This window comes from Diprion similis, chromosome 2 (assembly GCF_021155765.1).
Source record: "Diprion similis isolate iyDipSimi1 chromosome 2, iyDipSimi1.1, whole genome shotgun sequence".
Classification (NCBI taxonomy): Eukaryota; Metazoa; Arthropoda; class Insecta; order Hymenoptera; family Diprionidae; genus Diprion; species Diprion similis.
This window is the reverse complement of record NC_060106.1, coordinates 1657844-1684818: the sequence shown is the minus strand read 5'-3', so window position 1 is coordinate 1684818 and position 26975 is coordinate 1657844. Positions and strand designations below refer to the sequence as shown.

General features: G+C 35.6%; 1 protein-coding gene across 3 annotated transcripts; it reads right to left on the bottom strand.

Annotated features, from left to right (window-relative positions):
• Positions 1-25127, bottom strand: LOC124415869 (regulation of nuclear pre-mRNA domain-containing protein 1B). 3 transcript variants are annotated; one of them, XM_046896551.1, is made up of 5 exons: positions 24868-25127; positions 21493-21815; positions 17445-17579; positions 15239-15514; positions 1-667 (listed from the first exon to the last, which is right to left on the bottom strand). In XM_046896551.1, exons 1-5 carry the CDS (start codon positions 25016-25018, stop codon positions 518-520), a joined length of 1035 nt encoding a protein of 344 aa, XP_046752507.1. In that variant the 5' UTR covers positions 25019-25127; the 3' UTR covers positions 1-517. The 3 variants fall into 3 exon arrangements, with proteins under 3 accessions (XP_046752507.1, XP_046752508.1, XP_046752509.1); XM_046896552.1 differs by having other exon boundaries at positions 21508-21815; XM_046896553.1 differs by having other exon boundaries at positions 525-706.
• Positions 25128-26975: the final 1848 nt, after the last annotated feature.

Here is a 26975-nt window from a genome sequence, read left to right as displayed (position 1 = left end):
TTTTGTTTTTTTATTACCTGCAAGAACACAAATCAAGTTCAACATAAAGTTGTAATTTTAATCACAAACTGTCAGCTGCGACCACTTTGCAATAACAATACATAAGTTATACATTTCTACACTTGTAATTAATTTTACATGTTCATATACAGACCATATCATTTATTAATATTTTGTTATTCTAAAATTTCTTTTATTCGACAAAATGCAAGAAAACCCACCAGAGGAGTGGAAAAAATTCTTAACAGCCACCCCGTATATACCTAATTAACTATGTGACAGAGGGCGATAGATTGTTGTTCTGCTACATTATAAAATAATTCCAACTCATCTGGCAGATCCAGATCTGTCGTGTGCTTACAAATTTAGGAAAACCGTACCAAAATGTGCGAATTTGGTATTCCTTAATGTACTGCCTACAGGTTCACTTGTGAATTAATTATAATATACCATTAAACTGAAATGATGACTCGTCAAATATTTAATAGAACAGTAATGGATTTCTTCGAGAATTAAATTAATTTAACGAGAACAGATCACCAGCCGAAGGAAGAGGCGCCAGTCCACCAGTGACATCAGGGAGTTGCGTCAAATCGGGAAGGTTGGAGATGTGTGATTTCACTTCTGTCCGTACTGCGCACACCTTTTTCAACTTCTCTTTGTAGTCCTGCGTAGTTTATTGAAATTTAGTTAAGGAGCTTCCAACCTAAAAACGTTTCAAAAAGTACACTGCTTCCAAAATCAGGGTTATTGAAGAATAGTTATGGAGAAGCTAACTCCTGAATTTTCTACGTTTTGAAAAAATTTTGGAACTGATACTTTATAATATTAGATGGCAATTTTGTATTCCAAGTAAAACGATATTGATAATTCCAGAATATTTTTGTTAATATTGACTGTACTGTAATATTGACTATGAGACTGTAAGTCTATGGCCAGGACTCTCAAACTTTCGTCGACAGTGGAATGGGGGCAGCTTAGCGAGGCGAAAAATTTGCAGATCGCAGTGAAGCCAATATGAGCAGGATAATTTCAGAGAACGAATTGACCTACGGTTTTTCGCAATTCACTTAAAACTTTAAGGATGTACGAGCCAAACGGACATCGGATTTGGATTCAGCGCACCAAAATACTCATAGATAAATGGGTCTGGTCGAATGTATAACTGCTTTTTTTTGTGTGTCGGTGTTATCGATCGAGGTAACCCGGAAAATGGAAAGATTGTCCTTCCGAGTCAGCGGAGACTGCGCCCGTGGGGGTGACTGAATACTTGCTGGGTTCGAGTACAAAACCTTGACGGCGCGCGTAAGGAGTGAACGCAAGGTGCAACAGGCGGTTCTGAAAGACAGAGTGCAACGAAGCCCGCGTCACTCAAGTACTACACAAGAGCATTGTAGCAAAGCTCGGGGTTACATCGTTGAATACGCCGGAAGAAAAAACTCGCGGACATACACTATCAAATGTGGTAAACACGCGACAAATTTGTTTCGCGCGCAAAGGGGCGCCACCAACAATCGAAACAATCGAGCTGAAAACCACACCGCGAGACCAGTTCACACGTCACCACTGACACCTGAAGTGACGAGTTTATGTGACAAATTAATAAATAATGGGGAAGAGGAAAGAAACGATAATAATAATGACAAATAAAATAAAATAAATGAATAAAGAATTGAATGAGAAAATATCAATACTCAAAGTACAGTTTATCTGTTTGCTCTTATCGTACCCTTTGTCAAGGCTCTCGGATAATTCAAAATTCTCAACAGCATGTCAAAGACATTGAGTTCAACGTTTTATACACTTCAATAATCAGGAGAACATCCAATATTTTTGGATCCAAATTTATTTTCGATGTGATGTATCACCTACTTCACGTACGGTGCAAACTATACTACAAATAAAATGGAAAAAGAAGAAAAATGAAAGTGTCTGAACATATAATTGGGAGTTCTAGTCTAGTCGTTATATCAAAAAAATCGACCTGAACCTACATTAATTTTTTCTCGGATTTTTATTTTTTTAATAGTTGGAGGGGGGGGGGGGGGGGGGGGGGGGGGGGTCACTGGTTGTGTAAATTGAAAATGTTTTTTTTCTGAATAACTCAGCCATTTTAAATTTTAAGGTAAAATTGTCTGGACCAAACTTGTGGGAAATTCAATTTTCTATAACTTTGGTTCTCACATGTTTTCTCCTATGATGCATAGTTTTTGAATTAAGCCCGAAAACAGTGGGGAAGTAAAACGCCGATTGTGAGCTTCATCGATAATCCACAGAAGGCCGGAGCTGCCAGCAAGTTTCTACTAGTTTCGTATTTTTTTTAGATATTAAACCCTGACTTTCTAAAAAAAAGCCTGCCAAGTACCACTTATTAATTTAATTTTTTTTATGGATATTCAATTTCATTAGGTAGCAGTTGCTAATCAGTCGCTTGCAATCACGCAGTTGCAGCAAGTTCCAGCAGCACTCTTATAGTTGAGCAATAAAAGCACAGACGGTATACATATACTGCTTATATCTCGCTTAGAAAGTTACATAAAGTTTCAATCCTGCTTTCATTGTGAATTAACAGACATTTACTTGGCAATAGTATGTGATTTGAATCTTTTTTTTATAAAGGATGAGAATATTTATTTGTCTATAATGTTCTCGTAAAATGAGTTTTTTGCGTAAAGTGATTGAATGCATAGATTTTTGATCAAAGAAAGTATTTGGTAGGTAATGACCACATTTAATGTACTTGGCGACAGATTTTTGCACCAGAGGTGCTTTTTCGGAGAATGAAAATATTCCAGTAATTTTTCAGGACTTTGCAAGCAATTTTTGTTTTCCAGGATAATTTCAGGATCAAAGAATGTTGAAGGAGCAGTAGATATCCTGTGAACTTCTACCACGCTGATCTTCGAAAGTATCGACGTGTATGTGGAAGTACATTGACACTTGACATAATTGACTTGGAGCCTTGTGCAAACTTAAAGTTCACATCCCCTGTTGCATCAACAATTCACATGTACCGTCAGAAGGCAGCGCAGAATGTCCTATACTGAATTTTGAAGTGTGGTTCCCAAATCAGTTTCTCCTCGGCGAAACCCAGGTACTCAGCTACTTTAAAGCCCATCAGCTGCATACTGATTGAAGAATGAGCTTTGAACAGCCACTTAAACAATTCATAGAGAACCCCGTAACCCGATATCAGTTTTCTACTGTGCCCTCTTTGTAGTATCAATGAGCTTAGTTGATATACTAGGATAAGAATATCATTCCTATTAGTCCCGGAGGTAGCGTTGCAAATAAACAAGGCATAGTATGCCGGCTGATTTTGATAACGAAAGTTGATCTGGTATAACACCGGCAAACAAAAAAAAAGTGGTCTGTACATTTGACTAGACCCACCTAGGGTTATGTATTTCGATGCGCTGAATTCGATTTTGTGGTCCATCTGGTCCATACACCCCCAAAATTTTGAGTAAATTGGAAAAAACCGCTAAAAATGGTTAAAAATCGCGAGAAAATACTTCTATGCAAACGAAATTTTTTTTTCGAACTAGATCAAGTATACTCCTTATATATTTCGATACTCTGAATCCAAATCACAAGTTAATTTAGCTCGTAGATCTCCCAAAGTTAGAGTAAATTGCGAATAACCGCTGAAAATCGGTGAAAAATCGGCACACACGCCGTTAACCCAGGGACTCTGCCAGATGGTCCTGTTGCCCATCGGCACCACGTGGAGGTGCCCTGGTTACAGGCACAAGTAATCAAGTCTCCAAAGGCCAAAAGGAGGTTAAAAAGAGAAATGCCGAAAGAAAATGGGAAACGGAAAAGGAATCCGCTGCATAGGAAATTTGAAAACAAAAGAGTTTGATACAAGCGAAGAACTGTGTAAAATCAAGGAAGTTCGTTTTTTTTCAATTTTAATTACAATCTATAGATGTTATAGTATAATTTGAAAGGAATCATGTTTAGTTTATTACTGTGAGTAAGAACAATACTAGTTTTTGATATTATCTACTACTTCATGACTATTTTTATGATTTTTTGCTATTTTTAGCGTTTTTCCGCAATTTATTCTAAGCTGGAGGATGTACAAGCCAAACCGACGTTGGATTTGGATTCAGTGCATCAAAATACATAAGAAAGATACTTGATCTGGTGCGCAAAAAAAATTTTCCGTTTGCATAGAAGCATTTTTTCGCGATTTTTAACCATTTTTGGGGGTGTTTTGCAGTTTACTCAAAATTTCGAGGGTGTATGGGCCAAATGGACCACAAATTCGGATTCAGCGCATCGAAATACATAACCCTAGGTGGGTCTGGTCAAATGTATTTTTTTTTTGTGTGCCGATATAATTAATCAGTGCGCCGACCGTCAGACTGGCATGAAAGACTGGGAAACTTGTAAAAAAAAAAAAAACTTATCCTCAAATAATATTATGCGGGCCGAAATTGTTGCCAGCTATTGCTGACATCATGCAAAGTCGAAAAAACTAATCAGCTGCATCGTAGAAGGGGGGTTATGAATTTATGCAAAAACACATAGGTTAAAATAATTTTACGCCGGATAAACTCTAAGTAGAGGATTGTTTATAAAGTTACAAGTAGGAGAACAACAATCAGCTACGTGTGAAGCGGAAGAAAGGCCGTCAGCTTTAAAAGGTAAAGACTGTTCGAACGCTGTTACTACGCCTATATATTTTAGACAGAGATTTCGATACCGATACATCCGTTGACGAAGAATAATTCGTATTTTGTAATATATTTCATTATACCTATTGATTGATTAAAATGAGACACCTTGTATAATTCATATACCTACTGTGTATAATTCATATGTAAAAAAAGTTATCGATTTTTCCCGTACGATATTGTTTTAGAGATATATTTCTTTTCTAATACCTAAAATGCAACGCTACGTCCCGGACTATGTGCGTCTGAGTGTAAAAACCCCAATTGTTGAGATCCCAGACCGAGAACAATCCGTCTTCTATACAGCACGAAAAATGGAGCTACTACCCCGTCCCTAGAACACCCCCTGTCTGTGATGTCAATGACAGTAAAACCCCGAGGAGCAGAATGAAAAATACACTCTGCTTATAACAGTGCATTTAAGTGCTCGCAAATTCTAGCATAGCACATGGTACAGGTGACACCGCCTAATAAAAAGTCATAGATGCCTAGTTGTGTTGAGGTAAATCCTTGTATCGTGGACTCTGCACATAGAGTTTAGCGAGCGCTATGTTGAAACTTGAGTTTTGAAGGTGTGCTCCAAGCTTACGTGGTTTCGAAAGAGTGTTCAAAATCTTGTTAGGAATTCCAAACAGAGGGGAGATTTTCGTATTGACAGAATCGAAGTTATTCATTTTTCCAACATTTTTCTTCTTGGACAAAAGGTCCAGTACTTAAGTGTAATACACCCGTACTCGTTATATTTTACAAGCTAGGGTAACGTTGATAAAAACAGATTTAAAAAATTGAACGAAAGTTGTCAATAGTGTTTTGAAAATAATATTCGTTCGAAAACAATATTCGTATTTTGTGGGTGAAGAAGAATTTGGTGAGTGCCATGTGTGAATTCTTCGAGAGTACTTGATAAAAAGTCAAACATTCAATAATTTTAACGAAATTGGATGCATTTTAACATTGATCAACGATTAAGTGCCGGTATCACCGTAACCTTGCAAATTCCATCCGTAAGTTACGCGGGATGATTGTAAACCTCATTCAGATACAAACGCTGTTTACCTGCAAAAAAAATCCAACACACCGCAAAATAATTATGTTCAACTTTATAAGATTTGATGTTGGATTACGATCACGATTGTAAGCGCTTTTCCGAAATCAAGTAATTTTAGAGTAAATCTTACAGAACTCAATTTTCGGCAAATGTACGCGTGAATTGTCTTTATGGAGTCCGTATTAGGTGTTACATCAGACGGAGAATTTTTGTCAGAAACGGCAGTACAGAGCCAGTATGTAACTTCGGTTTTCTATTTTCGGGTGCAGCGTCGTTAACCTTCAAGGAATTCTCCTGACATTTTGAAAATCAGTATCTCTTATTGTGTCAAATAAGATATAAGAATGGTAGGTAAATCAAATTTTCAATGCTGGATTGCTAATTGAGAATTGATACTCATTCACGGGTAGTCGGTCAATTACTGTTATTGATTCCCTACATTTTGACGATATGGAATCCGGAAAACATTTCAAGTATCCATGCCCAATCAAGTTTTGTGAAACTTTTCAATTAGATTTTCCGGCAGACTAGGCACCGCGACAAAAATAATATATTTCTTTCAAAGGTGCATCTGTAATTTTTTTGTCTGAGTTTAAACTATAATATATACCACCAACTTTCAACAAATCATTAATAATACCACATCATTCTGAAAACAGTGTACTTTTTTTTAACTCTATATAAATCAATGCGCAAACCTTGAATAAAAAAAAAACCTGAATGAAATGTACGTCACGCAAAGCTTACATGAGAAAAATACTTAGTGGAGTGGGGTGTGGGGGCACCTTAAAATTTTTGATATCTCAAAAAATTTCGGAGCAAAATGGGCCGCCTGAAATTTTTTATTAAATATCAATTATTCGGAAATCATTTACTCGAGTAATTGCACACCTCATAACGGGAAACGTTTGAAGTTGTGCCTTACGCTCAACTCGTCAAAGTCAAATAGTTTTCTGAACTTGAATTTATGATTGCTTTTCTTCGAGAAAGATAGATAATAATTTAACATAATGGTTCATATAAAAATTAACATTTTATTCTGGCTTTAGGCATTATTTTCTCAAGGGGCCCACTTTGCCCCACCTTTCCCTATAAATCAGCGTATCTTGCAGGGTTTGAAACTTCTAAAGAAACTCGTTTTGATTTGAAATTTTTGAAGCAGCGTGAATCGTAGAAACAAGTTAGAATTTCCTCAAGTCTTGGCTAAATCGAACCTCCGACAATGGCGTTTCAAGCATAGAAAATTCCCTAGTTTCTATGTGCCTGTGGTGAACCTGCTACAGAACTTAGAGTATATGAAGTCACAGAAAACTCTCGGTATGAACCCCACATTGTAGTGAAGGGGTTAAAACTGTGTGTACCACGCGATAGTCCCGTAAATGCGTGTTAATATTCAATGCGGCTGAATCAACTTGTTCTGAGCTCTGCCAGTGCCCGAGGTCCAATGTACTCTTCGATATGAAAATTTTATGTCATGTTTGAACATGATTTGAATTTCTAATAAGAATTTGTGTCATTGTTGAACTTGGATAGTATTCGATTCTAATTCAATGCCAGGTTAAAGCTCCGAAAAAATATATACAGCGATACTCAGTATTCGCGGTAAACTCTAACGAGAAAGAAAGTAATACTTCCATGGTAAGCAATACTACGTTTTAATTATACGACTTGATAAATTTAAATCTTAAACCCTAAAACAACGCGGTGGCCACTTTTGTCGGGAAAAAAAATTCCCTGGCTTTTCCCTGGCCAGTAGTCCAATTTCCCCTGACTAAAGATCTTTTGTCTTCAATGGTGCTTGGAGTCCCCAGTAAAAGTACCTCTAATTCTTCATTCCATTTCAGAGGGAACGTTGTGATTTTTTTTGGTTTTCAATTTTTCAAAATTCCTTTGGTATTAATGCTAGTAGGTAAGCCTCATGAATATTTATTTCAATTAATCATTCAATTTTCATGCCTACTGTTTGTGGCATGAAAATTCATCTCTTTTCGAACCATAAGTACTGTCATGATTGTCTAAATCTACATAATATATTTTCGACTTCTACTTCGTGGTCTGAATCATCTTTGTCGATTTTTTCAAATTGAATTTTGTTGCCAAGTTAAAATAATTACAGCACGATCCTCTGGTAGCTGCCTGAACAAATCTCTTGTATTGTGTTTGCATTCTCTTTTCATTCACGACATAATTTTAACAAAAAGACGGAGTCCGTATCACAGTTATATTGAGGTGATTTATCCACCTTATGGAAAATTTGAGTGGGAATTTTTCGGTGTCGTAAGTGAAAATGAACACACAGTTGAATTACTTGACATTTTGGCTCTTTGGGGGTGGGGTACCTCAAGACTGAAGTATATTTACAATACACCATTACTCATTCATTCAAAATGCAGCCGAAAAAGAATTTATGTTCTAACAACCTTGTGTAATACTTACATCGAAACGAATATAAAACCAAAAATGGCGAAATAACGTCTGGAAATTATCATGCCAAACTCATGTCCAATATTCGAAAGGCACGGTCACAGTAACGACTAGAGGTTATGGATTGTCATTCTAATTGCAATATTATTAGTAAATCGCGATGAGACCGGCAACTCAAGATAAGGTTACCATCGATCGTGATTACTCTTTCCGGCATGTTCCTACCCGTGGTGCTTGAGAGTTCCCTCTGTTTTTGGTCTTCAAAGTTTGGAGTTTCTTTGCAGCTATTATGGCATCTCAAGAACCAGACAAGTTATAAATAACGTTGCTGTTACTCTGTGTAAGTTGAATTTTAATTTCGTATCGTTACTGATGATATTGCAGTAAGAATGACAATTAATAACCTCGTGCCGTTCCAGATGATTGTAGACATAGAGCGTAGTTCATTCGGGTCGAACATAACTCGGTCCGTAAAAAGAGACAGAAACGTATGCGGCCAATACCTGATTCTTTCTAACCAGAAATGTAACTCGCATATTAAGCGCATCTAGAGTGAAATTTTTTTTCGAAGAAGCTTAGGAAAAAGACATTGAGTTGAATACGGAGAATGTAATTTTATTATTATATTTATATTATCGAATAACAGTTTCTTCCCTTTGTTCATATCTTATAAATATAAAATTTAATCTTACGTTGTGACATTTCATCTACTTATGAAACAATCTTTTAGAGTACATATCTCCTGACAGTTATGAACTCTTACATAAACTTATTAAACTCTGGTGAAATATATTGCATTGATTCTTAAATAATCATCGTCGTGTACATTGAAATCAGTGGTCGAATAGGACTACAATCTCGTTGCAGTCGTGGATTCACATTACTCAGCCATCAGCCAACGAGAAATGAAATGCTTAAAAAAAAACAGACATTGGCTGCATGTGTTTCCTTCTCTTACTTTTGGCGTTACCGCAGTCATATTAATACAGGATGTGCAGTTTATGCTCTATGTCTATGCAAATGACGGCTGTACCTTTAGAATATTAAACATGGGTTTCGCATGACACTTTTCAACTGTTGTTGCACCTTTTTTGGTTTGATATGTATTTATATGTCCACAGAAAGGGCCAGATAAATTAATAAATACTTATGCTTTTATTAACATTTATTGGAAAAATATTTTCGGGGGACTGAGAATTTATTAGAAAATCAAGGTACTTGAAACGTTTTATTGGAATAAAAAACAGAAATTCAATGAATTCTTAAATTCTATAATACAAAATAAGAAAGATAGTATTTTTTTGAAAGCAAAATAGTTATAACATGATAACTGATATCTAAGTTACGTATTAAACTGAACGGTCTTTATTGAGTTACATCTTCCAGACCTTAGATTTTTTCCCACGCTCTCACAGCTACCTTATACCCTGCATCCTCTTCTTTTCATTATCCGACTGCCTCGCTTGCCATACTGCATCAGCAGAATGCTCCCTCTACTCCTAGACTGCAACTAGCCAGTCCCTTGCATCCTTCCCCCCATATATTTCCACTCTCAAGTCATCTTTCGTTCGGCCAACATCTAAATCCATTCCTCTTCCCCTGTTCCTCCTGCATATCTTCTCGCTGTATTCTCCACATCTTCTACAGCAAATCAATTATATACTCAAACATTCAACTCCTCAATACAAATTTCTCTGATTTTCTGTTATCCTTCGTACGTGCGCATATTTGACGTGTCACTAACCCAAAATAGGCCGTAATAACATAACGGCTGGGTGTGGATGCAATTATTGATAGTCGCTCGCTGTGATAATGTTCATCCACCTCGTAAGAATTGCGTACGTTTTTTCAACAGATGTTATAAATTACAGTCTTTTGTCTATAATAATAACTTCTCTTATATCTTGAAAAAATGAATTAAGTGTTGGTTATTCAAGTCGTTGTTAAAATTTGTTGTACTATAATAGTTTGCTTATAGTCACTTATCTTATATATGACTTACATATAACTCAACGTTACCATTCTTTATAGCTCAAATTTTTTGTACTTTATTTTCTTACTTCTAATAACTTTTTTTAGGAGTACTAGTAATTACTTTTCCAAAACAGAAATTGGATGTACAAATTTGTAAAAAAAAAAATCTGTCACCTTTAACTTGTAGTGAAGGCATGTAAAGTTTTTCACAGACCTGATCAAAAGCTACGACACTTATATCTTTGTCACCTACTTTGAATAAGGCTTACTTCTTATTACAGACTTTGAAAAAAAATTGCTTTAATTCCGGTATCTTCTTAAAAAATATCAGTCCAGAAAAGTACATATTGGTATTCCCTTTTTTTCAAGACAAACTTGACACGAACGTATTCACCAGTAGTGTAGTGATTTCAGTTCAGCCTCCACAGAAATATTGCCGACGAACTTGCCTGCACTTCCTCTTAAGATTCCTTTTTTGATTCTGAGTCACTAAATGCGATACCGAGATTAAGTTTCGATGGTTGGTCGATACATTGTGGAGCCCAATTCAAAATGCTAGCAGTATCTCAATTGACAAAAGCAACTTAGGGATTTCATAAGCAACTGTTGTAGGAAATAAATGCTTTCCATTAGTTGATGTACCATGAATGTATGCTTGAGTGGTTCTTAAATAAAAACTATCTTAGTGTACGCGCAAAAGATACGAAGTCTGTCAGCTTTTCCATTATTATTTAATTCATCAGTTTAGTGCAATTTTTCGAATTAGTGACATCACCAGCATGAGCAACTACTTGGTCTGCTGTTCTTTTGCAAATTGATGCTATCCCATCTGCAACTCCTTTGCCATATCCGGCTCCGTGATATTTCCATGAGAAGTTTATTATTTTAGGATGAAACTTTGACATATTACACCCCAGTACATAAAATATATTTTAGTTACGATAATATGCGACAGGCCCATCACTCAAACTATGGATATTTATTGTTGATGACAGTAAAGATTTCAAAATAGGTTTCAAATGAGGCCAAGTTGCAGGTGGGTTATGAGATAAGTTCAAAGACATCGTACAGTAAAGCGCTACTGTTTGAATTGAATTTCTTTCAGATTTTCGAGTATCTGATATTAATGGATAATGTTCAGTTCGTGTTTTAACTACTGGACTTGATCATTTTCCTGTTTCAAAATTACATCTCGAGGTAATATCTTAAAATTTTGCTATTTTTGCTTCTGCACATAGCGAATTTTTTTGGTTTTTTGATCAACTATGCTTTCTTTTGATGGAAACCACTGTTTATAAGAAATTTTTGTCATGTTGTCAAATTCTTTATAGGGTAAACTCTTTTCACAGCAAGTTTTGCAGTTTCTTTGTTGTATGTTGGTATGAGTTAGGCATAGGCATTTATCATGATCTGCGACTTTTTTGTGTCTAATAAGTAACGTTTCTGTTTTTTCATCTCATTTTTACTATACTTTTTTTCTTTTGTGCACCTAATCTACTATTTTTGTCATCGTTGAAGAATGTTATAACAGCTTTTTTGATGAAAGGTATACATTCTTTATGCACAGCTTTAGCTTTTGCTTACTTCCGCGAGGACCAAACTCTTCTCTCCTAAAAGTGTCATTTTGATAATCTTTTTCTCTTCATAGCCCTTTGCATTAGAATAATTTTCTTTAATTTGCTTTTCTATTACGTGACCAAATGATACCTTCTTTGAAACTTGTTTTTCTATCAGAATTTTCAGTCATTTTTTAGAGGCTGATTTTCCGTATCAGCTCCTTCATTTTTTTTAGTCGTGAAACTTTTTCATACCAATTCAACTTTTGTGATTTCACAATAGATGCATCATTTTTCTTAATTTTTTTACAATGTTTCTTCCACTGTTTTTCTGATCTCTTTCTTACGGTATCTGATTTTGATCGTACGTTATTCACTACTTGTGCCATTGACACACGGTTCTTTTCCATATCATCACAAGAAGTAGGAGGTGACATGTCTCTAAGGAGTCCATTTGTTTTCTTGGTCGGAGCCAATCTTGCATAGCACGAATCAACCATTGTTAACTGTGTCGTTTTATCTGTGAATACATGTATACAGTATGAATATATACAATATATAATCGTAATTTTCGTAGTTCATTTGTTAAAAGTGCTGGGAAATAGAATTTGCATGACATAATATGTGTGGACACGGCGTGAAAAGTGGATTTCATGTACAGCATTGTCAGTCCCCTGGCAATATTCTGAGTCCCCTGCAGCAACCTGTTACAGGGGACTAAGAATTGTTGCGAAAATTGGGAATAACTCGCAACAAAATTACTCGTAAATTATATGATTGTAAATATGAATTTGTACCTTAGTGGTAATTACTTTGCATTGTATAACCATGAAAAAAGTATGAAAATTGGAAGAGTAATACTTACCAGGGGACTGAAATATTGACTGGCATCGCCATGTCTTTCCTTGTTTGAGTCACAACTGCTACTGAACAAAGTCAGTGCCAATGCCTGGAGGTTCCATTTTCTCTAACATCACTTCAAAAATTATTATGCGATGGCAGCACTTGGTTCTTCGAGTAAGGGATATCAGGTTTCTTTTAATTTCTTTAAAGACAGAGGACTGAGATATTAAAAGTGGTAACAAAACTTACTGTCGATTTTTATATAAAAAATAGCAACGGAAAACGTGAAAAATATCACAAATATTGACTGTAATCGATGCAACATCATGTACATCGCGAATAAAAATGAGTCAAAATGTTATTTTATTATAGTGTAAAAGATTAGGTTATCTGGACTTTGCGCCGGTGATTTAGCAGAAAACTGAGGATGGGGCCAAAGAAACGTAATTTCCATTTCGAAAAGTTAAATATTCCACGATTTCTTTTGATTGGATACACTGCCACTATCAATTTGTTTCGCTCTGGATGGGAAAAAAAATTATTTCATGTTTTAAATACACCTAAAATCTAGAGCCACATAATATTCCACTTTCCGTGGAACCATCCAAACACACTTCAATTCTGAGCCCCCCCCCCAAGAGGCGAAATTCCAAGCAGTTAAATTTAGTACGATGTTGTGGACGACCAAGGGAGTAGCACTATTAAAGGATCGTGCTGCAATTGTGAAGTGGGCCATAGAACAATAGATTACTATTTCTGTGTTATAGCAATTTCATTTTACTCTGGCAAGAGAAATGAAGTTAGAAAAGTAAATAAAGAAAATTTCCAAAACGAGGTAGAAATCTAGAATATACAGGGTCATTTATCAGATGCTGAACGCTGACCCTTCATTGAGGGAGGGTGAGAGAGAGAGAGTGAGAGAGCCGCTTATGTGGATGCCAGCCAAAATTCTCAATTTAAGTATAGGGCTATACTGAAAGCCACTGTGATAAAATACTTCTATTCCAATTTGAATTCGACAGCTATATTTTAGATGAAGATACCTTCTATAACAATTTTCTGACTACTGTGACATATATGGTACTATTTCGATTGATTCAATGAAACGCTGTTTCGTAATAATTAATTTACACAATGTTCACGAACATTTTTCTTTTCGATCAGTCTTTAAAATCCTATGAGAAATTTTCTAACCTCTTGGAAAGAACTCTTTTCATAAGTTATCTGAAAGTTATGTTACATTAAACTAAAAACCGATGAACTTTTGAGCAACTTATTGAAGCAACTTGTTGACGTATAGCTGATGTCAAAAAATGCATGGATGAAAATATTTTCAATAATTAATTTTTTACATGCAATGAATTTGGAATACTCGATCAATTTCATGAACTAATATGTACAACGGCTAAAATTGGATGGGATGAAAGAAAATGTACATGGCTCCTATTCTAGTTGATATAAAATACTCTCTACATGCCCGTCCTTATGTACTGAGTTTGACCCTGGACATTGATTTATACCTCGTAACCTTTCTTTGCCAGCTTTTACAAGACCTTGGTCAATTTGAATATTGTACTCGTTTTTACCCACATTTCTCAACCTTTGACGACTTGCGTAAAGTATTTGGAATAAACTCATGACTTGCAATAGTCCTTCTACCGGGACAGAGATATGCATATATATACATATCAATATTCCGTACATATTATAGTCGACTGCGCCGGCTACCAGCACTCATGCGTAATAAACAGCACCAGTGGGAAACCATAGCTATGCAAGTAGAACACCCACTGACTATTGCAAGGTTTGTTGAGGGTGGATTCATAAACTGTTGCGGGACAACTGTTATGGACTAATGAAGGGCACGACCGTACGGATATATTCAAATTTGCGTTCATTCACTTCTGTACTTCCGGAATTGAATGGTTTTTCATTTCTTGTCACATTTCCCTGAACCATATATTGGACATTAACTTTGCCCACAGAACATTCATTTTTCTTCTACATAGCGTATGGATTTTGAGAGTTGTCGTCTATTCGGAAACCATACTTTACTTAAATCAATGAATTACCCCCTACTAGTATGGATTCTCCATGGTTAGTCTTGAATTGGGTGAAAAAAGTGTGTAAATGTATCTTTACACCTCTTTGGCCAAGTGTAAAATCAAAAAAATAACACGTTGTAAATATAATTAGCCTCTGATAGATTTCTCACAACTCTAAAATAAAATTAGTAACCTTAGCCAAAGAGGTGCCATATACAAAGTTTGACAATACCGCACAACTTAAAAAATATTACCGATTAACACTATTCACACGGCGCTCAACAGCTACCTCCTGAAATTTTTTTCAACATTCACGACTTTTTTTATTTTCCTAAAATGTGTCATATTTTAGAACGTATACCTTATTTTGTACTCTAGGGTGTTACGTGTATTTAGAACAGAAACAATCTTCTGTAATGAAACCTAACGCAGAAAATATGCTCGAAGAAAAGCAACGTCGAAAATTAAAAAATTTACATAATTTTCGAGGTAACAGATAAACTCAAACTCGAGTCTATAACCACACCAGCATTTTCACAAAAGTCGTGAAAAGTTGAACCAAATTCACGCAAAATTTAAGAAATTCTATTTATAGTCAGGTATTGCCTTATTATTAAAAAATCAAATGAATGTTCACATGATGAACATTATATAAAGTTTCACCTCTAATGTTGTTTGAGCTTGTTGAAGTAACTGCTTCTGGGCTAAGGTATAATCCCTCAACATGGTCAACAGTTTTCTTCTGTCTTCCATTTCAGCTTGTAATCTTCCGTTGTAGTCTGCTAATAGTGTAGCAGCTTCATTTACTGCTACACTAAGTTGATCGGCAGCTGCTCTATCTGCTAGGTTTGCAAGGAGCGAAACTTCCGAGACTTCCGGTGGTAGGGATGCAATACGCTCTCTCACTCCTGCATCTGACGATGCTGTGTTCTCTAGGTCCTGAAAATATACCAAGCCTCTTAAATACACAGAGCACAATGATTTGTAGTAGCTGACCTACTATGACGGTTTGATTCCTACTGTATATGTAGGCATTTGTTTTTCTTACAGATTTGAAATGTCCATGAAAATACTAAAACAACAATGACACAAGTAGCTGATAAATTCTATTTGATCGCATATTAAAACCATACAAAATTGCAGTAAAATTGAACAGGCAAAAAAAATTGCGAAAATCCCATACACTGTGATGTGGCATTTTGCAACTAGTCACAAGGTTACAGAAATGGAGCTCAATGGTACCGTAAGGGCGGTACAAGTCGTCGAAAAGACGTTTTGAGTAAAAAAACTCCACTTGAAGCTGACAATTCGGTAAGATATTCAAAATTTGTTTTGTAGATTGGCGATTATCTTGTCGTGCGCACCGCCTAGCGTCAAATATTCGTTTTAACTTTGTATCTCTAAGGACACTTGATTTGTCTGTGTATACTTTAAATAAACACATAAACAATAATGTCAAGTTAGAATAGTGACATTGTTAAGTTAATGGTCCCTGAGGTTGATTACTTGTGGCAATGCTAACTTCTTTCTAACCTAGCCTCGCTTTTAATTGTATCGAAAGAGTTGTAGCAGCAAAAAATTAGGATTTTGGAAATAAATTAGTAACAAAAACGCACTGAATCTGTATACAGATTTTAATCTATAGTGCTCAAGAGGTCATGCCACCTTCAGACACATGAGAAATTGCAATCTTGTATTGCAGACCAGACTACAAGCCTACAACAACACAATAGAGAACTTGATGCGATTTGAGTAGTGGGTCTTTGATCTTTCAGAAGATTCTGTAACTAGGAAGAGTCGGGAGACTTCAAGTGAATTCATGGCTAAAGTGCACATCTTGCAGGCGATGGACAGAGAGTCGGACTCTAGATGTATGGAAGTCTACGAGCCGTTGAAGTTTACAGTCAAGCAGTAGTATTGAGATGGCAGAATGCTGAATGCTACAAGAAAGAATAAATTTAAAAACAATGAAAATCACCTGCACCAATCAGCAAGAAGTATGAAATTTAGTTTTGCCACCCGAAGACACTGTCCGTATGTTAAAGAGCACCACACAGTATTTTATCTGCTACACTTGACCGCCATTATACTTCTACGTTAAAGACTATGCCGTCTCGCCCTGGCATGAGATATATCTTACTGCGCCGCGCCGCTACCGTACCGTCCCAAACCTAATATCTAAATGCTTGAATGTAATCTTTTTGTTTATATTCATATTCTTTCTTTACTGTTCAAGGTAGCTTCTGTGTAGTGTAGATTAGATTCTTATTTTCCACATTTTTCGATTCCACAAAGTATATTTGCAGTGATTGTTTTATGTATCTGGCGTAGGCCACGTTTATCTGCACGTGAGCCCCAAGATGCATTCCTCTTATTCATTTGATATTTCATGTTTTACTGGCAATCTGTTCCCGATCTTTGAGCCACCTTGCAGCTTGCAATTCTTGTAGTCCTTGACATTTTTTCGTCTAATTACTTCTTACACTAATTCTAAACTTATGACCACCCCTTAATTTCTCACAATAACAATGCACAGGTTCAACAAATATACGAAAGGAAATACCATTCTATAGTCTATAGACTTCGACAACCCAGCTCTCCTACCACTTTTTATGAAATTATGAAAAGTATATTCTGAGCAAGTAGAGTGTTTCTGTCGCCAAACTCTAGATCTTATATAGTCTTCTATGTATTGGATGTTTGATTCGATACAAAAGCGTCTGGTGCCTAAAGTATCAATTTCTTTTTATTTCGTTAATTGGTAATAACTAGAGTCGAACCTCGAAGGGTACAACCAGGATAATCGTCTAACCTCTGTTCGTAAAAATAGAAAAATAACAGTTAAAATCATGTACGCAAACACACTCACCATCAAAGCTTTGATCAGTTCTTCGGTTTCCGGTGGATCGCCAGCAGGTGTGCGTGGGCTGAGAGTAACATGTAGTTCTTTGGTACCATCCACCTCGATTTCAGTCTCAGATTTTTTTCTCTCTTTTTTTTCTTTCTTCAAATAGAGAATCACATTGATTATTACATCGAGTACAGTAAGATGTCAGTCATTCGTATATTGGATATTTGAACAATCGAACTAGCAATAGTACATTGTATCAACACCATTCAATGTCAATACATAATTCAGGTACTGTATGTGGGTCAATTTTCAGTAAACCATCTGGGCAGCAAAGTATCGATTAGTTTGTAATGTGATATAGAGATCTACTAAGTTTTTCACTAGCTTTTCATTTACAAGAATAAGAAGGTTAAATTTTACCTTCAAATTGGTAATGCATATTTCTTGCAATAAAATGTAAATACAGTAGACCCTCGGTAATCAGGCCCCTGTCTAATCCCACACCCTCTGTAATCCGACGTGCCAATTATGTATGTGTAGTATCGATTTTATCTCACCATTTTCATAATTTGTCGGATTACAAGGTACTCCTTCTCAAAAAGTTCCGGACTACAATGGGTCAGTGGCAGCACTCTGTAGTCCAACAAATTTGATCATCGGACACCGCCTTGTAAAACAATTACCGGATTACCGTGGGTCGACTGTATATCTTTTCGAGAGAGATGAAGTTCATAACGTTAACGTGACGAATTAGTAGAGAAGAGAATCTTTCTTTCGCAAACTAAAACTTAGTTTGTACTGAGGTGATTGCAGTCTTCAAGTGAGTATGCTTCACTTCAATTAGGTCATACATTATAATTTATTACACTTCTCTCAGACCCCAAGTTACAAAATAGTTACACTGATTTAAAAATTAACAGACTACCTATTTTTCCTTGCAGAAACGTGCAATTTTAAACTCGCATAGCTTTGGTAACAACATTGAAAATACACGTAAAAAATCTATTTGAGAAAGAATTACAAAGCTTGAAGCATTAAGTTTAAGATACTTTTCGCAGAATTGGTCTTGGATCTTTCAAGGGACATAATACAAATATGTGTATAAGAATGAACTTCGACTTCGAAATAATTGCACCGGGTGAAGACATTTTCTTCCCAACATTACGCAACTTGCATGAGCCATGTATTACTTTAAAAAATTATTTTGTTACGTTAGCGTTACCAATTTCAAAGTCGTTTTCTTACGTGAGGTAAGAATCTGACATTTTTCAGGACAGTACCTGTTCTAGTAATTCTTCAGAAAAAATACCTTTTTCACAACTTTTAGAATTGGTACAACACGTCATAAATATGTTTGGAATTGTTTTTCACCAAGACGAAATTTTCAACATAACATAGCTGCACAGAAGTCGTGGATATAGCAAAATACTCATTTGCACGACTGTATGTCCACGCGCACTTCTTCTGTAATTTTATCACAGCATTTTTATCAAAATTTTGATGTAATTAGATATAATTAAATCAAATCGTGTTCATTAATTTTTTCTCAAGAGTATTAACTGTAGAGAAAGAGTTGAAGAAACAAAAAATCCGCAGGAACTGTATGCTCGTGTAGATGAACAGAGTCCAAACTTCAGTTCATGGATGTATTCCCGGAGCAGCAATCATTTCAGTCATTGTGAGCTACTCGTCCAAATAGAAACATCGCTTTGCTCTGGATATAACTGATTTGCTCCGGAACCACAATCACGCAGGCTGTGATGCTGTTATTATGATCAGTAAGTTACGGAACCATGAGAAAGCTACATTCCAATGAGTTTTAATTCGGACTCGCACTTTTGTATGTAAGAAAGCATTTTTAATATTTTCAATTGCGTACTGCAGAAATAATATTCAAATAACAATGAAGTTGAAGGGGGTAACATTAACGTGAAAAAGCATAGAACAAAATGGCAATTTTGAAACCTTATGAGAAAGATTTTGACGGAGCTGAGTTTACAAAATATGAGTATGTTTTGCTTGATTACAGTTTACTGAATTTACGACAACTGTAATTATGCAGCATGAGGCTGAAGTTAGTAACATTACTGCACGAAACACAAGAGAAAAAATCTGTATTGCGCAATTTTAGAATGACTTTCAAGGAGTTGGCTTTTCAAAATAAGAGTATGTTTTGTTTATCATGGTTCAATAAATTTCAGATATTCCTGAAGACGCAAAGTAACGATTTTTTCTAAATATGCATTGTTACAGTAATGTTAGTAGCTTTATCCTCATCGTAATTTAGCAAAATAACGATTTTTCTGAAAATTCATCATTATCTAAATGTTGAGTACTTCAACCTCTTGAATAATAAGGTATTCAGAGCAAAATTAGATGCTTGGAAAGTCAAGAGAATGGATGCTTCTGATTACCATAGTCCTTAAAAATTTCTATACTATGGTACTATGTATGAATTAGGTAAGATTTTTGTGGGAGAAAGAAAAAAGGGGGTGATGGTCGAAAATTTTTATGTAAGCTACAAGCTAAAATAGGAAGCATCAACCTCCAAGTATGAGAAACTGACTGAACACCGACACTTTACAAAATGTTCCGACCAAATTTTCCTGTATAAAATTCATATAGAGAAAAATTATCCTAAACATAAATATTCTACACCAAATTATTTCTAAGCAAGAATATCCAATAGCACTAAATATGGTTTTTACACAGAGTTCCCAGGTAAGGTTACTGGTTGATTCTATAGTAATTGTCTATAACCATCTTTATGTATAATAATGTTGTGCATGATAATTTTTGTGTGGAATAACGCTGTGTAGGATCGTTTTGTAAAGCATAATATTGATAAAATGTAGGTTTTATTTGTGTGAAAAAATGACGCGTAAGATAAATCTTAACATTGACATTCAAGTCTGTTAATTATGTGCGCGGGTAGCTCAATTTCTTCAGCGTGATATTATTTTTAAATTGCAAGTTTCTCTACGTAACTTGTAACATCTCTTGGTCAGTCAGTATATGACGTAGATGACTTAACTGCCTCGTTATGCAATCACTTACTCCAGGCAATGTATATTTGTATTCTTTAGATACTATTAATCACCTTACCCGTAATCGCATTACGATTATTATGATTGTCTAGATCCTATTGTTATTATGATAGCTTGAAATTCATACCCGAATACCTTTTTTTATAAAATTTAATCTATCAGTACGCATTAAAATGTAGTAAAACTACTGTAATAGTAGGAAAAAAAAAATTTTTGTCCAACTTACAATTCATTGAAATGTAGCTTTCTCGCGATCCTATCGCCATCCCACGCTGAAAATTTGAGAAGTTTAGAGAAAAATTCGGAGATTCTCAATCAAGATGTAAAAATAATTTTGATAATAGGACACAATCTTAACCCTGGATGGTTCATTGAAAACTGGTAAACTTACGCATGTAACACGTTACTTATTGTCCATAACAACTTGACATAATCATCGCACATAACGCTGTCTTCGGTAAAAGTGATATATTATGAACTCGTCAAAACATTTACAAAAATTCTGTTTAATAGCAGTAAAAAATTTCTGTATTTCGAATTTTCATGTCTCTTAAATAGCTCAGATAGTCGACATGTCACTTTACATTTATCTTCCTAATATGAATTGGTAACTAGATTGCAAATCAACGGAGAACTAATTCTCCACTTACATTCTTTGTATTTAGATACAAGGTTTAAGTTAGTTATGTTAATGTAGCAAGATATTTGAAAAAAATGTGAGAACTTTGTAACTTTAGAATCAATTTGAAGAAGTTGAGTTCGAAAAATATGAGTATTTTTTTAAAGTTCATTACAGTTTACTGAGTTTCTAAAGACAATTCTAAAATTTCAAAATAACAGTTCTTTAGAAAAATACTTGGTTACATTAATATTACGAATTTCATCTCAATCTTTAGTTATATATTTGAAAATGGCGAAAATTAAATTCATTTCTGCTAGTATCACGTAATTTTTTCATGTAAGATTATAGACATACTTGTACAAGACTAATATGAAAGGTAAATTAAAATTGATTGTACCTTTATTTTACACACCTTTTCAACCTCGATTTTAATTTTTTTTTTAGGTGGTGGCGTTGATGGTTCCTTAACAGGTTCAAAGGCTAAGTCAAAGACTGATTTGAACTCTGTTATTTGCACTTTGTCGTAGACACCTCTCTCCTCCCATATTTGCAGTAGCCTACCTAATCTCTCCCTCGTCTTGTCGTCAAATTTTTTCATGTGTTCAAATGCCTTCGGCAGAATATTTCCGAACTCTTTGCCGAATTCTGGCCCCTTCTTTTTACTATTTTGTATCACGTCATTTGCAAGATACATGAATGTCAGCTTACGGTTGTTTTTTGCTGCAAACAAGATTATTACTTAAGTCTTTCCGATTCGTACAGAGACCGTGAATAGCTTTTATTGACATATAATTGTAATTTGAAAGTGTAGGTAAGATAAATGGACCAGTAATTAACCCAGGCACCATTGAATGACCGCAATCACGTAAAGTCACCTAAACTCCTATAAAGTCATTATCCTATAGCAGTAGATATGCAGATGTTAACAAAGAAAGTGCAATCACCATAAAGCACATCACCTGTCGAGACTCCACAAATTTATTATTAAAGATAGTTCTGTTCTCGTTTGAGCAGATCACTTGTCACTGTGTACTGTGGAATTATTAATTTTTACACCTCCTGCCTTGAAAGTTCAATTTTCAAAGCCTGTTAAAGGTGCATCAAGTGCTCAATGTGCAAACAGAGCTGAAGAGAAATGTTTTAAATAACTTCCCTTACTAAAACTTTTTCCCAAGTATTTTTCAGCCAACTTTTGGTACAACGAATGACGAATGTTATATTTGGCGACCGCGACGGCAGGGGGATAAACTATACACGGAATATTCCAAGTGTGGTCAACACAACCACAACGACACTGTACTTGCCAGTCCTAATTTTATTTGTTTGTTCTTCAGACAAATTTTCGTTCATAGATGTTTAAAAAAATAGTGTTGGTCACATAAATAGATGACGCAAAATAACCATGATTAATCCTTGACGAACTATCGATACATTAGAAACCGTTGATAATACGAGAAAGCTATAAATAACCATACACATGTGAATATAATTATTGAACTCTGTCTTGTAATAATTCAAAAATCTTCCTATTCACGTATCAACGTAATATTTATGGTTTTAAGCAAGTGAGAATAAATCAAATGATTGATCAAGATTTTTGACCGAACCAGATGACGATGTGCATTAGAATTTTTCAGTAACATGACTGCACTAATGCTTGCAGAGTATTTTCAAGCAATATTAGAACAAGGTGTGTCCTCCAGTATTATCAAAATTAGAGCAAACTGTTCTGAATTAAAAACGTCAATAAAGCATCGACTGGCATCCGTTGAGTGCAAGCAAGCCTTGCTATGCTACGAAATAATACAGTAATTACGGCTGTGTATTTGTGGCATAAAAAATGTTTTGGGCAAATATCTGACAAAAAAGATATAAGAATTGCAGCAAGTGGGATAAAATTTTTGCACAGCTGCACTTGCAGGTCACTTGGAAATTAAACTTGTTTTAGAATTTTCGTTTAAAAAGATGGCTCAAAGAATAAAACTGGCACAAATAATGAAATCGACTATTCAAACCAAATTAAGGACTTGAATAGGCACAAGCACATGAAAAACACACAGAGTATCTATTTGATATGGATAATGCTGGCTTCCTTTGAAATGTTCAAGAATTCGCTACATGGTTTTCAAGAAAATTATTTAAACTCTCAAACTACTACATGTGGGCTCTAATGGACAGTACAAGATATTTTAATGGTAACATAAAATTTGATGATGAAGAAAAAATTATTTTTCAACTAAAAACGGAAAAATGCGAAATCTTGGGAATACATATTGAGAATAAGTATTAGAGTAATGGAAATATCTCGGAAAATATTCTTTGTGCATTGTTTATAAGTAATACACAAGTACAGTACACATACAAAGGCAAGAGCCCCTGGCCTACTGTGTGCTTAATCATTGCGTCAGAGACATTAGGTAAGCTGATTTGAAATTATTGCAGTTTGGTTAACTGGTGTATTTTTCTCCATATATTTCAAGCTATGGCTATTCGCACTATCAAGTTAACCTATACAGGTTACTCCAAACACTCCTAATGTTTGCATGTCTTGAATTTTGGAATGACAGTCAAGTTAGAATAAGATCAGCCTTGGTTGAACTATTGCCTGAGTTTGGATAAATTGTTGTGTATTTGATTGCTATCTGAAAATTTCATAACAAACATGAAATAGAAATAGTGTATCTTTGGCTGTTTTGTTTAGACAGTTATAAAACATATATGGAACATGGCTCCATTGCAGGGAGACAGAAATTTTGGAGTGACGTGTTCGTGACTCACACTTGGTCACTCTGACCAGGTAAAAAATGTACAAAGACAAGATTGAAGTAACCTGTGTAGGTTCACTCTATAGCACAAACAGACATCGCACAGATCTTATGCAAAATAAAACATGTTTGTCAAATAATTTTAGAATCAATATTGATGATATGAAATATTTATTAGCAATATTTCATGTAGATCTATTTTCAAATGCTTGATGCATACAGATATCAAGCATTGATACATTTAAGGTATATTGCCTACGACTATTTCATGTGTGTGATAAACTAATACAACATAAAAAAATTAAAATATCATTAGTGAGAATATGGATGAAACCATTTGGCTCCGTTGCTCAGAAGTGAATTTTCACCAGATCTATTTGAAAAGGTCTGTTTCTACAGAGATCGTCCCCCAAGAGTTATTTACCTACAAATTCTGTTTCTACATTCAAGGATTATTTGCCCAGAAACTGCATTTAAGTGATTTGTAACACTTTAAAAGTAATAAGTTAAGCATGTCTGAAAAAACGATATACAATCCCTTGATAAATACTTTACTTTCTCGAGAAACAAACTCTGCAGAAACTGTCTTTGTAAAAACGAATGCTGTAGAAACGACATCTTTAGAGACGATGCGCTCGATCTATTCATGTGCATTTAGTTTCACAATTCATATGGCAACGAACATTCAAAGTAGCAAAATTTGGAAGGACAGACCCAAAGCAGTTTTTATCTTCTTTCAGAGAATTGCTTATTAGGATCGTTCGGTACAACTACGATATTTAAATTTGTATCTACTTTCATCTTACGTGGTTAGAACGGCTGTATCTACATTACTTGGAGATAACCTCAAAATTGTTGTAAAGTCTTGCACATTCCTAGGACGTTGCGTTAATTGTCTTCAACGTACATTTTCATCGGCATTGGTAGCGCCATGTTATTGTCAGATATATTGGACGAGGGGATGGATAAATGGTTTGATTGTATGTGATAGAGAAAATAATAGTTACCCTTGCACATCTCTTTGTACCAAACTTTGACAATCGTTGGATGATGTTTTCTGTGATGAATTAACCATAACGACAAGGTCTGAATGCTCTGCTGAGACGGGTTTAAGTCCAGTAATTTTTTCACCAACGCACTTTCGGTGAAACCTGCCATTCTTATGGTATTCCAACAATTTTTACAAAATATCAGCACACAAAACCATCAAGATTTGCATTAATATAATCACCAGCAGTTGACATCATAGTCTGGCGCCAGTGAGTGGCGCTGCTGGCTGACCGTTCAGTGTCCGGTATGCATAGTCGGTGTTATGGGTGGCTTCCATAGAACTTATACTACGCGGCAGTGCGGAGCGCCGTTGAGCGGTAACCAATGAAAATGCATGCAATCTAGCGAACACTATATTTCAGGCATTTTCATTGGTTAGCGCTCAACCGCTCTGCATCGCTGTAAAGCAATGTAATATCTTGTAACATCCGACCGCCCGGCTATAACTCTTTTCCTCTTGTATTTCATAACCCAACTTACCACGTCTAACTTCAATACGGGAATCTTGCGACTAACCTAAAAGTTACTAGACATTATCTACTTACGCCCATCTAACTACTTTCCATTAATTGAAAGGCTATACTTACCTCAAATGTGACGTCCTAACGGTCAATCCCGGACAAGTTTACAAGTTAGACTCGAATTTAGTCGCGAAATGAACTGGGACGTATGTACATACACACATACAAGAGCAAACAGTTTTGAATAGTGATTCGGGCAGAATTTCGTCGTGCAAGGCAAAGGCTGAAGGATTTTACCGCGAGGATCTACTGAGCACAAGTAGTTACTGGAGATAAAAACCAAGAGAGCGAATGATCGCTGGGTGCTCGTATTTATTCAGAGCAGTAGCGGTAGGGGTGTGAGACCCTCTCCTCAAGCATTGCCCCGCAACAACGCATTTCTTCCCCTTATTCTAAGAATTAAAACTAGGCTGGTATGCTATGCTATGGGACTCATTGGTGCCGGGTGCAAAGTTGGACTTTGAACTGTCCCCCCAACTCTTTGCCCTTACCACCTCCCTAAAACTGAAAATTAGAGTGGTGTCCATTTTTTAGAGATTTGAATTAGTGTGTGTTATGGGCATGAGTTTCACGTATATGTGTGTGGGTGCAACGCGCTAGTGTGTTTGTCGGTAGGCGTGCGCTCCCTTGATAGCTGTACTGAAGGAGTAGGGGGTCTAACACAACTTCATGGGGTGGCCTTCGTCCATGTAACGCGCGTATGCTCGAGATCGCCTCTTCTTAGAGTTGAATCCGTGTGAGTTTTATCTACATCATTATGTTGGTTTGATTTTATATAACGTTGGCGTTCTCGAGCGTACAGGGCGTTATATTACAAGTGTAGTTTTTACTTCTGGAATGTTCTAATGCTAAAGAATATAATGATGGATTATATAGAAGATAATTGATTAATTTGCTTGCTTAATGTTTAGCTGCGATACAAGAGCATAATATAATATTTTATCGAAGGACAAAGATAATTAATTCTGAAACATTGTCATATTCCATATCCAGAATTAATATAGATGTTTTGATTTCGACTGATATAATAATAATCTATTCGTTGTTATTTTCCTGGGTTGCCTTTTGATTGCTTCGCCCTACAGAATCGTCCCATGAGTTAGTTTATCTTCTGTGGTTTTGTTATTATGTTACTGATACACTCTTCGTAGAACGGTGGCGTTCTGTACGGTTCTGCAGTAGGAGTTTACATTACCTCCAAAGTTTGGGCGCGTTGCCTACAATACGGCGTTTCGGAAGGGATTCTATAATTCATGTTGGATAATTTGTATTTACGTATTTGGAGGTATCGCAGTCCCTGGCCTTTATAGGTTATTTCTGTAATGTTATTAATTTTATATTATATTGATTATATATCTTTTGCGTTATAGTCTTATCTATCTCTCAAGCTGTAAGTTGCCTATAATGTGGCTCTAACTCCGTGTTTGTAACTAGATATTGTATAGTTATTTGGGTATAATGGTATTAGTAAATTGTAATAATAAAATAATAGTATCGTAGTCTCTTGTAATGTGAGGATCCCGTAATACGGTTTCTGGACTCTC